Source organism: Sinohyriopsis cumingii, chromosome 3 (genome assembly GCF_028554795.1).
Source record: "Sinohyriopsis cumingii isolate HCF-2022 chromosome 3, ASM2855479v2, whole genome shotgun sequence".
Taxonomy (NCBI): domain Eukaryota; kingdom Metazoa; phylum Mollusca; class Bivalvia; order Unionida; family Unionidae; genus Sinohyriopsis; species Sinohyriopsis cumingii.
This window is the reverse complement of record NC_142963.1, coordinates 152606931-152620654: the sequence shown is the minus strand read 5'-3', so window position 1 is coordinate 152620654 and position 13724 is coordinate 152606931. Positions and strand designations below refer to the sequence as shown.

Below are 13724 nucleotides of genomic sequence, written 5' to 3'. Positions count from 1 at the left end.
TGATGCCAATGTGCTATCAGATGTGGCTCAGTTATTGAAAACTGAATATTGGTAGCTACAGTATCTCAAAAGACACTCAACAAAACTTGACATCAACAAAACTTAACCTCAACAAAACTTGACATCAACTTGACATCAACAGAACTTGACATCAACAAAACTTGACATCAACAAAACTTGACTAACTTTAAATGGAAACTGGATTGATTTGTTCCTGTTAATATGGAAACTGGATTGATTTGTACCTGTTAATATGGAAGCTGGATTGATTTGTACCAGTTGATATGGAAACTGGATTGATTTGTACCAGCTAATATGGAAACTAGATTGATTGTACCAATTGAAGTGGAAACTAGATTGATTTGTACCAGTTAAAATGGAAACTGGATTGATTTGTACCTGTTAATATGGAAACTGAATTGATTGTACCAATTAAAATGGAAACTAGATTGATTTGTACCAGTTAAAATGGAAACTGGATTGATTTGTACCAGTTAATATGGAAACTAGATTGATTTGTACCAGTTAAAATGGAAACTACATTGATTTGTACCAGATAAAATGGAAACTGGATTGATAATTAAGATTTTCCTAAGACTTAAAATATTTAGTGAAAGAGCTTTTCAGTTTTAAAAATAAATGTTCGTGTCCAAACTGCATATCTTGCATTTATGTTGACAGTGGAAACATTCCTGTAAAGTGTATTGACTTGCCTCCTGTGAGACAAAAATGTTTTAATATGAACTCAGGTAAGATGGTTTCTGATGATGTCAGTTGGAAAAAATGTAGTTTTAGACTTGATCTTTAAAGACTTGATGTTTGTTTATTTGAAATTTGTTTTTTTTTACCTTAATATTTTGGGACATTCCTTTTTTGGCACTGTATAACCAGGACTGTGCTGACATGCTATTAAATGACACTCACACACACTTTACCTGTGCAAGATGAATCACATGTTTTAGGGAACTGTTTGGTTGTTGATGTTGTTGTAGGGTTTAACGCCATTTTTCAGCACACGATAGGCTATACATGGCGGCCAGTATTAATGGTGGAGGAAGAACCCGGGAAAACCCCGGAAAGAACCACCAACCCACGAGAAGCTACTGGCAAGCTTCCTCACATACCCACATTAGCTGAATCCGAGACTCGAACCCACGCAGACAGAGGTGAGATGGCAGTGATCCGTAACGGAGAACGCTTTAGACCACTCGGCCACTCGGGGCCCCGGAACTGTTTGGCATTTTTGGAATGCAAGGAAGATTTAGATTGTTCTGTATTTCTCTAGAGGATTTTTTTCACCCTTGTTTTTTTTAAGAATGGAAGTATAAATATTTTTCAGTGGAGGAACAACAATTACAGTGATGTCTACCCACATGGAGATCATTCAGAATCCAGAATTCTTTGTGGAAATAAACAACAAAAAAATCACAAGGGTAAGCATAAAGATTAATCTTAACAAGTTAATTAATGTTAAACTGCACATAAGATTATGAAAGACTAATTAGTATGGCATTGGGATTAGAGAGGGTTGTCCTAGGAAGGATTGAATCCTACAGACTGGAGTTATATCATTCGCTACTTCCAAGCTTGATCAAAATCATTTAATGTATTCAGTGATTTTTTTGAAAATAAGGGTTGAGTGTTAAGTTGTCTGTCTTCCAAATATTCTAGTGTCTCATAAGGGTTGAGTGTTAAGTTGTCTGTCTTCCCAAACATTCTGTGTCTCATAAGGGTTGAGTGTTAAGTTGTCTGTCTTCCAAAATATTCTAGTGTCTCATAAGGGTTGAATTTATGCTTTTATCTGTGATGAGTGTGTTACACCACCAACCTTTCTGGATGGAATCTCAGTCGATGTCAATATTTATGTGGGGAAACAAACCAAACGTATTGTTCTATTGTCTGCAGTAACAATTACTCGGGACCAAAACTGAAACTATTGATCCATAGTTTTCAGTGCCAATTATGCAAGACCCAAATCCAACCTAAAGATACATAGCATGCAGTGCCATTTACATGGGACCCAAATCCAACCTAAAGATGCATAGCATGCAGTGCCATTTACATGGGACCCAAATCCAACCTAAAGATGCATAGCATGCAGTGCCATTTACATGGGACCCAAATCCAACCTAAAGATGCATAGCATGCAGTGCCGTTTACATGGGACCCAATTCCAAGATAAAGATGCATAGCATGCAGTGCCATTTACATGGGACCCAAATCCAAGATAAAGATGCATAGCATGCAGTGCCATTTACATGGGACCTAAATCCAAGATAAAGATGCATAGCATGCAGTGCCATTTACATGGGACCCAAATCCAAGATAAAGATGCATAGCATGCATTGCCATTTACATGGGACCCAAATCCAACCTAAAGATACATAGCATGCAGTGCCATTTACATGGGACCCAAATCCAACCTAAAGATGCATAGCATGCATTGCCATTTACATGGGACCCAAATCCAACCTAAAGATGCATAGCATGCAGTGCCATTTACATGGGATCCAAATCCAACCTAAAGATGCATAGCATGCAGTGACATTTACATGGGACCCAAATCCAACACAAAGATGCATGGCATGCAGTGCCATTTACATGGGACCCAAATCCAAGATAAAGATGCATAGCATGCATTGCCATTTACATGGGACCCAAATCCAACCTAAAGATCCATAGCATGCAGTGCCAATAATGTGGGGCCCAAAAGCCAACCTATTTTTCCATAGTTTGCAGTGCCAGTTACTGTTACTTCATTTTGGTTTTGTGGGTATCCATTTTCCTGGATAGAAATTGTCATGATCTGTTACAAAAATTGTATTATCTTTGGTACTTGATTTTATGGTCTTTAAATTTGTGGTTAAAGCATCCATGACATCTACACAAATTATGAATTCACTGTATTAGGTCACACTGCCTCACATTTCAAATTTAGTCCTTGATATTGTGATACTCATTCTTGCATTTCTTTTAATATTTTTGAGAGACAGTGTGCTTCTCCTTTACAAATGCCAGTTTTACTGGCAAATCTACTAGTTAATGATATGATGTCATTGCCATAAATCTTAAATAGCATACTTCTCTTATAAATGCCATATTTCTCTTATAAATACCATATATCTCTTATAAATAGCACATTTCTCTTATAAATAGCATATATCTCTTATAAATACCATATTTCTCTTATAAATAGTGTATTTCTCTTATAAATGCATGTGGGAAGAATTTGTTAATGTTTCAAAGGTAGGGTTGGGCTTTAAGAACATTATTGTATTATTAAATTAAAACTTGAAAAATACAGAATTGTCTAACGGAGGAATGGGATTATTAACAGGTATGAATGTTTAAAGAGAAAATTACAGTAATTAGTCATATTGCTTTGTTTTGTTCAGTAGCAAATGAAAAGTCTTTGTTCAGTGTGTTTGTGTTTATATATATACAAACACACACACACATACACACACACACACACACACACACACACACACAGACATATCCAAGCTGCATATTTTGGAAAATTGAAACCAATTGTATATTGCATGCAACAAAAATGAAATGCAAATATTTGCTTAGAAAATTATATTTTGTTTAAATATTTTTTACCAATTATCTTCAACAGAAATGCAGCCCACTAAATGACCTTTTGGCATGGTTGGTATGTCCCACTCCACCACTTGATATCTTCTCGGGAGAAAACATTACTCAGACTAGTCCCAAGGAAGTCCATTATGGTTTCAACCTGGATGGGGTGATCAAATACAGGAACATTTCACATGACCCCATGTTTGGACCTCTTCTGTACTATCCAGACCCCATGGTGGACCTCTTTCCTTCCCCTAGTGGTAAGGGAATGAAAAAGTACCAGAAGGATAGTCAACTTGTTATCAAGGTAATTGAAATGTATTTACATCAGGCTAATTGTCAAAGTAATTGAAATGTACTTACATCAGGCTAATTGTCAAAGTAATTGAAATGTACTTACATCAGGCCAGTTGTCAAAGTAATTGAAATGTCCTTACATCAGGCTAATTGTCAAAGTAATTGAAATGTCCTTACATCAGGCTAATTGTCAAAGTAATTGAAATGTCCTCACATCAGGCTAATTGTCAAAGTAATTGAAATGTAGTTACATCAGGGCAATTGTTAAGGCAGTTGAAATATTGTACATGAGGCCAATTATCAAGGTAATTGAAATGTCCTTACATCATGGCAATTATCAAGGTAGTTGAAATCTTGTACAACAGGCCAATTATCAAGGTACACTTCTCCCTCGATAACCCATGCACAACAGGGTCCATAAACATAAACCGCACTATAAGGGAGGGTGTGAGTTACCAAGGGACATCCAGTAATTGAAAAAAAATACTTTAGATATCAAGAAAGCCATGGGGGGAAGGTAGGGAACTGGGCTGTTTAATCACTAAATCCTCGTTTTACAATCACATTGGTAATAATTGTCAATAACATGCTTTTTCAAATGAAGTTGTTCATTATTCTGTATAAATAACATTTACTTTCAAAATGTCGAAGGGCTCCCGAGTGGCCGAGTGGTCTAAAGCACTCTCCGTTATGGATCACTGCCATCTCACCTCTGTCTGCGTGGGTTTGAGTCTCAGATTCGGCCAATATGGGTATGCGAGAAAGCTTGCCAGTAGCTTTTTGAGGGTCAATGGTTCTTTCCGGGGATTTCCCAGGTTCTTCCTCCACCAATTATACTGGCTGCCATATATAGCCTATCTTGTGCTGAAAAATGGCGTTAAACCCTACAACAACAACAACAACAAAATGTCAAATGTGTGAAAGATCATTCCATCTAGTTTCAACAACCATCACGTGTTCACAAAAACATGTTTATTATGTCACTGCTTTTGTTGATTAGTCTAGTTCCTGCAGTGGTATTTAATAATATAGTACCAAGTCGTGAGTCAAAGTAGCAGGGAATTCGGCTAACTGTTGATACACCTCAAAACAAGTATCCTTTTATTAAAAATTAGTGATATTTATTTCATGAAACAATTGTCTACATCAAAAGCTTAATCGTTGTATTGTTCATTTAGTACAATATTAATGTCATGATTTCATTGCAAGTAATAAATGAAACTTTGTTTCATCCTAGTGGATATCTCTGAGTGCCAGTTCAGGAATTCTCTGAAACTCATTTGCCCACAATGGTCCGTATATATGAAACCAAGCTCTTTATTTTGCGAAGTATTTGCTTTGCTTGGTTGCCTTGTTATCTTTGATCACATTTATGAATGAGTCAGTTAATTTAAGGTAGTTTAATTATATACACAATAATATGTTTATAACTGTTTGATTGATTAGCTGAAGTGAGTTCACCAGACAAACGACTGGGGCTGCTAGATTTTAAGTATGTAGCATTTACATGCCTTTTAAACTTTTCTTTTATTCCACCCCCTTTATTTGATTAAAAAGATGTAATTAATGTGATAAGGAGGCCAGCTTTTAATTCAGTGCAACAATACAACAAATTCTTCCGCAAGTCAGTTATCAAAACAGAGTCAGCACTTAATTAGGTTATCAGAGAAACTTTTGTGGACATATCTGTTACAGTAGATTGACACATTTTGCAGTTAAATACACACTGTATTTATTATGATTACACTTAAGAAGAACTAAGAGATAGAATTAAAATGCAAATTTCACTTGATAAAAAATATTTAATTGGCATTTAAATATTAATGCACTGCCTACACTAGGTGTGAGTAAAATTTTCAGTGACCAAAATTTCCTTGAATATCTTTACTTGCGGTGTACTAAAAAAACATTTGGAAAGAATATGTAACCAATTATTTGACTTCTTAAAAGTTGATAATTTCAAAATTTTGATTAAAATTTCCAGGTCCTATATACCATTTTCAACCATAAAACGTGTGCTATAACAATAATTTTCTTCATGTTCAAGAAATAGGGATCAGTTTTTGGGGTATTTTCTGGTAAAATAAATGGGATCCATGCCTGAAGCAGCATTATAAGTGAGTTTGCGAGTCATCAGGGTGCGAGTTATTGAGGGATTGGTGTAATTAAAAGATACTGTACACTAGGCCAGAGCCGGATAAAAAAATGTAAAAACTAATAAATAAAACAGCTCCTTTGAGTCACTGAAAAATGAGACAACACAGCTTTCTAGGCTATTCCATTAATGAAAATTAACCTCTGATGTGTGCGTGAGACAACCATATTTGGAAATGTATAGCAGTCTGCAAAGATCACCATTTTGAATTTGGCACTTGGAATACCTAGTTTATTAATAACAGCTTAATAGTCAAACTGAGAGTATTCCTATCATAAACTGAGAGTATTGCCATCATATTCTGAGAGAGTATTCCATCCATATTCTGAGAGTATTCCAACCATATTCTGAGAGAGTATTCCATCCATATTCTGAGAGTATTCCAACCATATTCTGAGAGTATTCCATCCATATTCTGAGAGTATTCCAACCATATTCTGAGAGTATTCCATCCATATTCTGAGAGTATTCCAACCATATTCTGAGAGTATTCCATCCATATTCTGAGAGAGTATTCCATCCATATTCTGAGAGTATTCCATCCATATTCTGAGAGTATTCCAACCATATTCTGAGAGTATTCCAACCATATTCTGAGAGTATTCCAATCATATTCCAAACATATTCTGAGAGTATTCCAATCATATTCTGAGAGTATTCCAATCATATTCTGAGAGAGTATTCCAACTGTATTCTGAGAGTATTGCAGTCATATTCTGAGAGAGTATTCCAACCATGTTCTGAGAGAGTATTCCAACCATATTCTGAGAGTATTGCAGTCATATTCTGAGAGAGTATTCCAACCATGTTCTGAGAGTATTGCAATCATATTCTGAGAGAGTATTCCAACCATGTTCTGAGAGAGTATTCCAACCATATTCTGAGAGTATTCCATCCATATTCTGAGAGAGTATTCCATCCATATTCTGAGAGTATTCCATCCATATTCTGAGAGTATTCCAACCATATTCTGAGAGTATTCCAACCATATTCTGAGAGTATTCCAATCATATTCCAAACATATTCTGAGAGTATTCCAATCATATTCTGAGAGTATTCCAATCATATTCTGAGAGAGTATTCCAACTGTATTCTGAGAGTATTGCAGTCATATTCTGAGAGAGTATTCCAACCATGTTCTGAGAGAGTATTCCAACCATGTTCTGAGAGTATTGCAGTCATATTCTGAGAGAGTATTCCAACCATGTTCTGAGAGAGTATTCCAACCATATTCTGAGAGTATTCCATCCATATTCTGAGAGAGTATTCCATCCATATTCTGAGAGTATTCCATCCATATTCTGAGAGTATTCCAACCATATTCTGAGAGTATTCCAACCATATTCTGAGAGTATTCCAATCATATTCCAAACATATTCTGAGAGTATTCCAATCATATTCTGAGAGTATTCCAATCATATTCTGAGAGAGTATTCCAACTGTATTCTGAGAGTATTGCAGTCATATTCTGAGAGAGTATTCCAACCATGTTCTGAGAGAGTATTCCAACCATGTTCTGAGAGTATTCCATCCATATTCTGAGAGAGTATTCCATCCATATTCTGAGAGTATTCCATCCATATTCTGAGAGTATTCCATCCATATTCTGAGAGTATTCCAACCATATTCTGAGAGTATTCCAACCATATTCTGAGAGTATTCCAATCATATTCCAAACATATTCTGAGAGTATTCCAATCATATTCTGAGAGTATTCCAATCATATTCTGAGAGAGTATTCCAACTGTATTCTGAGAGTATTGCAGTCATATTCTGAGAGAGTATTCCAACCATGTTCTGAGAGAGTATTCCAACCATATTCTGAGAGTATTCCAATCATATTCTGAGAGAGTATTCCAACTGTATTCTGAGAGTATTGCAGTCATATTCTGAGTATTCTAATCATACTGTGAATAATTCACTCATATACATAGAGTATTTCATTCACAATGAGTGTTCCAGCCGGTTCTTGAAGTGATATGCCAAAATAAACATTATACTTTGTTGTTGTGTTGGATTAAAGTGGTGTTTGCTCGCATTGAGCATGTACCACTGGTTAATGGTGCCACAGGCACCTTTTTGATTACTCCTGGGGGAAGGAATGGTGCCACATCCCCCAGGCTTTAATGTACTCACAAAGTACTTTTTGATTATAGCCGTTAGTTTGTAGGACTATTTGTCCCTAACAACCTAAATGTAAGGCTCTTACATGAGTGGGAACAATGAAAGCACGCACTCATGTTAGTAAAGTTGGATTGAACTGCCCCAGGTGTCAACCCAAGCAGTATGTAACACCCTCTGCGATTGGTCAGCAGCGATGACATCACATTAGAACACCTGGGCTAGTGGCAGGTGGAAATCATTCCACATTCTGCCACGTGTCCGATGTCCAAGTGTGGAAAAGGAGGAAAAGGCACTCGGCAAGCCAGCCACAGATGTCGAATACTCTCTGAAATGCCAGACCATACTTATTTCAAATTAAGTCCAGTTGTACTAATGGACAATGATGATACCAATAATGTGTTAGCCACCTGTGCAATTAGTTCAATTCATATGAGTCTAATAATTTTCCTACTTTCCTAGTTAATATATCTAATCTAGTACAGGGTGTACATGAGAAGTCCCTACTTTCCCTATTTAGAGTAATATGTCTAAGCGACATTTAAGAGTTGTGTCACTGTTAGGTTTTTGGTAGTTGTAAGTTTTGAGCGGTGGTCCAATGGTTCAAATTTGTAAGTTTTTGGTTAAATCAAGGAGGGAAACCAAGCCAATTTAGGTTTCCCTATTATATAAGAGGCAATCTTTTAGCCCTTGAAAGGGCTGTTTAGGTGGGGCACCTCTGTATGGTAATCCACCCACATTGATGAAGCTTCTTGGTGGTGAGTAGCGTCTCCGGGGGTAGTCTTTTGATGGGCCTGGTTCAGTTAGATCTTTCAAAATCTAGTCTTTTATTCGAACCTGGTATGCTGTGTTATAAGACATTGAGTATGTAGTATGGCTATAAGACACAGTGAGTATGTAGTATGGCTATAAGACACAGTATGTAGTATGGCTCTAAGACACAGTGAGTATGTAGTATGGCTATAAGACACAGTATGTAGTATGGCTATAAGACACAGTGAGCATGTAATATGGCTTTAAGACTATGTAATATGGCTGTAATACATTGAGTATGTAATATGGATAAAAGACAGTGTTTAATATGACTCTAATACATTTAGTATGTAATATGTCTATAAGACATTGAGTATGTAATATGTCTATAAGACATTGAGTATGTAATATGTCTATAAGACACAGTGAGTATGTAGTATGGCTATAAGACACAGTGAGTATGTAGTATGGCTATAAGACACAGTGAGTATGTAGTATGGCTATAAGACACAGTGAGTATGTAGTATGGCTATAAGACACAGTGAGTATGTAATATGGCTATAAGACACAGTGAGTATGTAGTATGGCTATAAGACACAGTGAGTATGTATGGCTATAAGACACAGTGAGTATGTAGTATGGCTATAAGACAGTGAGTATGTAGTATGGCTATAAGACAGTGAGTATGTAGTATGGCTATAAGACACAGTGAGTATGTAGTATGGCTATAAGACACAGTGAGTATGTAGTATGGCTATAAGACACATTGAGTATGTAGTATGGCTATAAGACACATTGAGTATGTAGTATGGCTATAAGACACAGTGAGTATGTAGTATGGCTATAAGACACAGTGAGTATGTAGTATGGCTATAAGACACAGTGAGTATGTAGTACGGCTATAAGACACAGTGAGTATGTAGTATGGCTATAAGACACAGTATGTAGTATGGCTATAAGACACAGTGAGTATGTAGTATGGCTATAAGACACAGTGAGTATGTAGTATGGCTATAAGACACATTGAGTATGTAGTATGGCTATAAGACACAGTGAGTATGTAGTATGGCTATAAGACACATTGAGTATGTAGTATGGCTATAAGACACAGTGAGTATGTAGTATGGCTATAAGACACAGTGAGTATGTAGTATGGCTATAAGAATGGCTATAAGACACTGAGTATGTAGTATGGCTATAAGACACAGTGAGTATGTAGTATGGCTATAAGACACAGTGAGTATGTAGTATGGCTATAAGACACATTGAGTATGTAGTATGGCTATAAGACACAGTGAGTATGTGGTATGGCTATAAGACACAGTGAGCATGTAATATGGCCTTAAGACTATGTAATATGGCTGTAATACATTGAGTATGTAATATGGATAAAAGACAGTGTTTAATATGACTCTAATACATTGAGTATGCAATATATCTATAATACATTGAGTATGTAATATGTCTATAAGACATTGAGTATGTTATATGTTTATAATACATTGAGTATGTAATATGTCTATAAGACAGTATGTAGTATGTCTATAAGACATTGTGAGTAGGTAGTTTGGCTATAAGACAGAGTGAGTATGTAATATGGCTATAAGACACAGTGAGTATATGATATGTCTACAACATACAGTATGTAATATGGCTATAAGACATACTATTTCATCCACCAGCATGCTGTTTCCATCTTGTAGTCAGTATCAATGTCAGCCACACAGTTTCTTGCTCAGACATGATAGATCAGTTTTGAATATCAAAATGCATAATGTAGTAGCAACCCACAAGCACACACACACACACACACATACATACATACATACAGACATATATATATATATATATATATATATATATATATATATATAATGTGTGTGTGTAGTTTTTTTACACCATAAGGAGTTGGGTGCATCGTTAAGGATATGTCATTAGTTTTATCTGTATTTTAGGGTAAGTTCCGTAGCATAAGCCCCTTGATGGCAGACCTTATGGTGATGGTTGGTGAGGAGAAATGCATGGGCCCTGCTTCTACTGATGATGCAATTACATGCACACCTCCCAAGGACCCAAAAGGGATTGATGGAAAAGGCAATGCCTTGGTGGAAGTAAGTGCAAACTTTCTAACTTCTGCATTGTAATTTAAATATCAGCTGTTCAAAAAGTATGATACACAGTGGTACAACATGTTTTTGCATGGTAAACGATAGTACTGTCATTTTTTAAATGGTAAACAATGATACAACCAGTTTTTTGTATGGTACGTGATGATACAACCAGTTTTTGTATGGTACAAAATGTTACAATAGTACCAGTTTTTGGGTGGTAAACAATGATAGAACCAGTTTTTGTATGGTACACAATGGTACAACAGTTTTGTATGGTAAACAATGGTACAACTAGTTTTAGTATGGTAGACAATGGTGGCCCTCACTCACACATAAGTATATGTGTGTGTGTGTGTGTAGGTAGGTAGGTAGGTAGGTACTTATATGTATGTATGATACACAAACTTTACACTTTTGGTCCATGTGACACATGGTGTTGAAGATGCTGGACCACTATGCTCTAGATGATTAAACAGCATGCATTAAATGTCCATCTGTCTTCTAAAAGCACTTGTTTGGGCTTCCATAGGCATTGTTCTTGTCCTTAAAGGACCAACTGTCTTTTAAAAGCACTTGTTTGGCTTCCATAGGCATTGTCCTTGTCCTTAAAGGACCATCTGTCTTCTAAAAGCACTTGTTTGGGCTTCCATAGGCATTGTTCTTGTTCTTAAAGGACCATCTGTCTTCTAAAAGCACTTGTTTGGGCTTCCATAGGCATTGTCCTTGTTCTTAAAGGACCATCTGTCTTCGAAAAGCACTTGTTTGGGCTTCCATAGGCATTGTCCTTGTTCTTAAAGGACCATCTGTTTTCTAAAAGCACTTGTTTGGGTTTCCATAGGCATTGTTCTTGTCCTTAAAGGACCATCTGTCTTCTAAAAGCACTTGTTTGGGCTTCCAAAGGCATTGTCCTTGTCCTTAAAGGACCATCTGTCTTCTAAAAGCACTTGTTTGGGCTTCCATAGACATTGTCCTTGTTCTTAAAGGACCATCTGTCTTCTAAAAGCACTTGTTTGAGCTTCCATAGGCATTGTCCTTGTTCTTAAAGGACCATCTGTTTTCTAAAAGCACTTGTTTGGGCTTCCATAGGCATTGTCCTTGTTCTTAAAGGACCATCTGTCTTCTAAAAGCACTTGTTTGGGCTTCCATAGGCATTGTCCTTGTCCTTAAAGGACCATCTGTCTTCTAAAAGCACTTGTTTGGGCTTCCATAGGCATTGTCCTTGTCCTTAAAGGACCATCTGTCTTCTAAAAGCACTTGTTTGGGTTTCCATAGGCATTGTCCTTGTCCTTAAAGGACCATCTGTCTTCTAAAAGCACTTGTTTGGGCTTCCATAGGCATTGTCCTTGTTCTTAAAGGACCATCTGTCTTCTAAAAGCACTTGTTTGGGCTTCCATAGGCATTGTCCTTGTTCTTAAAGGACCATCTATCTTCTAAAAGCACTTGTTTGGGTTTCCATAGGCATTGTCCTTGTCCTTAAAGGACCATCTATCTTCTAAAAGCACTTGTTTGGGCTTCCATAGGCATTGTCCTTGTTCTTAAAGGACCATCTGTCTTCTAAAAGCACTTGTTTGGGCTTCCATAGGCATTGTTCTTGTCTTGAAAGGACCATCTGTCTTCTAAAAGCACTTGTTTTGGCTTCCATAGGCATTGTTCTTGTCCTTAAAGGACCATCTGTCTTCTAAAAGCACTTGTTTGGGCTTCCATAGGCATTGTCCTTGTTCTTAAAGGACCATCTGTCTTCTAAAAGCACTTGTTTGGGTTTCCATAGGCATTGTCCTTGTCCTTAAAGGACCATCTGTTTTCTAAAAGCACTTGTTTGGGCTTCCATAGGCATTGTCCTTGTTCTTAAAGGACCAACTGTTTTCTAAAAGCACTTGTTTGGGCTTCCATAGGCATTGTCCTTGTTCTTAAAGGACCATCTGTCTTCTAAAAGCACTTGTTTGGGCTTCCATAGGCATTGTCCTTGTCCTTAAAGGACCATCTGTCTTCTAAAAGCACTTGTTTGGGCTTCCATAGGCATTGTCCTTGTCCTTAAAGGACCATCTGTCTTCTAAAAGCACTTGTTTGGGTTTCCATAGGCATTGTCCTTGTCCTTAAAGGACCATCTGTCTTCTAAAAGCAATTGTTTGGGTTTCAATAGGCATTGTCCTTGTCCTTAAAGGACCATCTGTCTTCTAAAAGCACTTGTTTGGGCTTCCATAGGCATTGTCCTTGTCCTTAAAGGACCATCTGTCTTCTAAAAGCACTTGTTTGGGCTTCCATAGGCATTGTCCTTGTTCTTAAAGGACCATCTGTCTTCTAAAAGCACTTGTTTTGGCTTCCATAGGCATTGTTCTTGTCCTTAAAGGACCATCTGTCTTCTAAAAGCACTTGTTTGGGCTTCCATAGGCATTGTCCTTGTTCTTAAAGGACCATCTGTCTTCTAAAAGCACTTGTTTGGGTTTCCATAGGCATTGTCCTTGTCCTTAAAGGACCATCTGTCTTCTAGAAGCACTTGTTTGGGCTTCCATAGGCATTGCCCTTGTTCTTAAAGGACCATCTGTCTTCTAAAAGCACTTGTTTGGGCTTCCATAGGCATTGTCCTTGTTCTTAAATGTCCATCTGTCTTCTAGAAGCACTTGTTTGGGCTTCCATAGGCATTGCCCTTGTTCTTAAAGGACCATCTGTCTTCTAAAAGCACTTGTTTGGGCTTCCATAGGCAT

General features: G+C 37.0%; 1 protein-coding gene across 1 annotated transcript in view; it reads left to right on the top strand.

Moving 5' to 3' along the window:
• The window catches only part of LOC149804167 (uncharacterized), a 177339-nt gene that overhangs the window by 118203 nt on the left and 45412 nt on the right, over positions 1 to 13724 (top strand). Inside the window, exons 19-21 of the mRNA XM_089954054.1 lie at positions 1340 to 1433; positions 3623 to 3892; positions 10867 to 11022. Coding sequence (XP_089810180.1) covers positions 1340 to 1433; positions 3623 to 3892; positions 10867 to 11022 — 520 coding nt within the window. The remainder of the gene's footprint in view (positions 1 to 1339; positions 1434 to 3622; positions 3893 to 10866; positions 11023 to 13724) is intronic.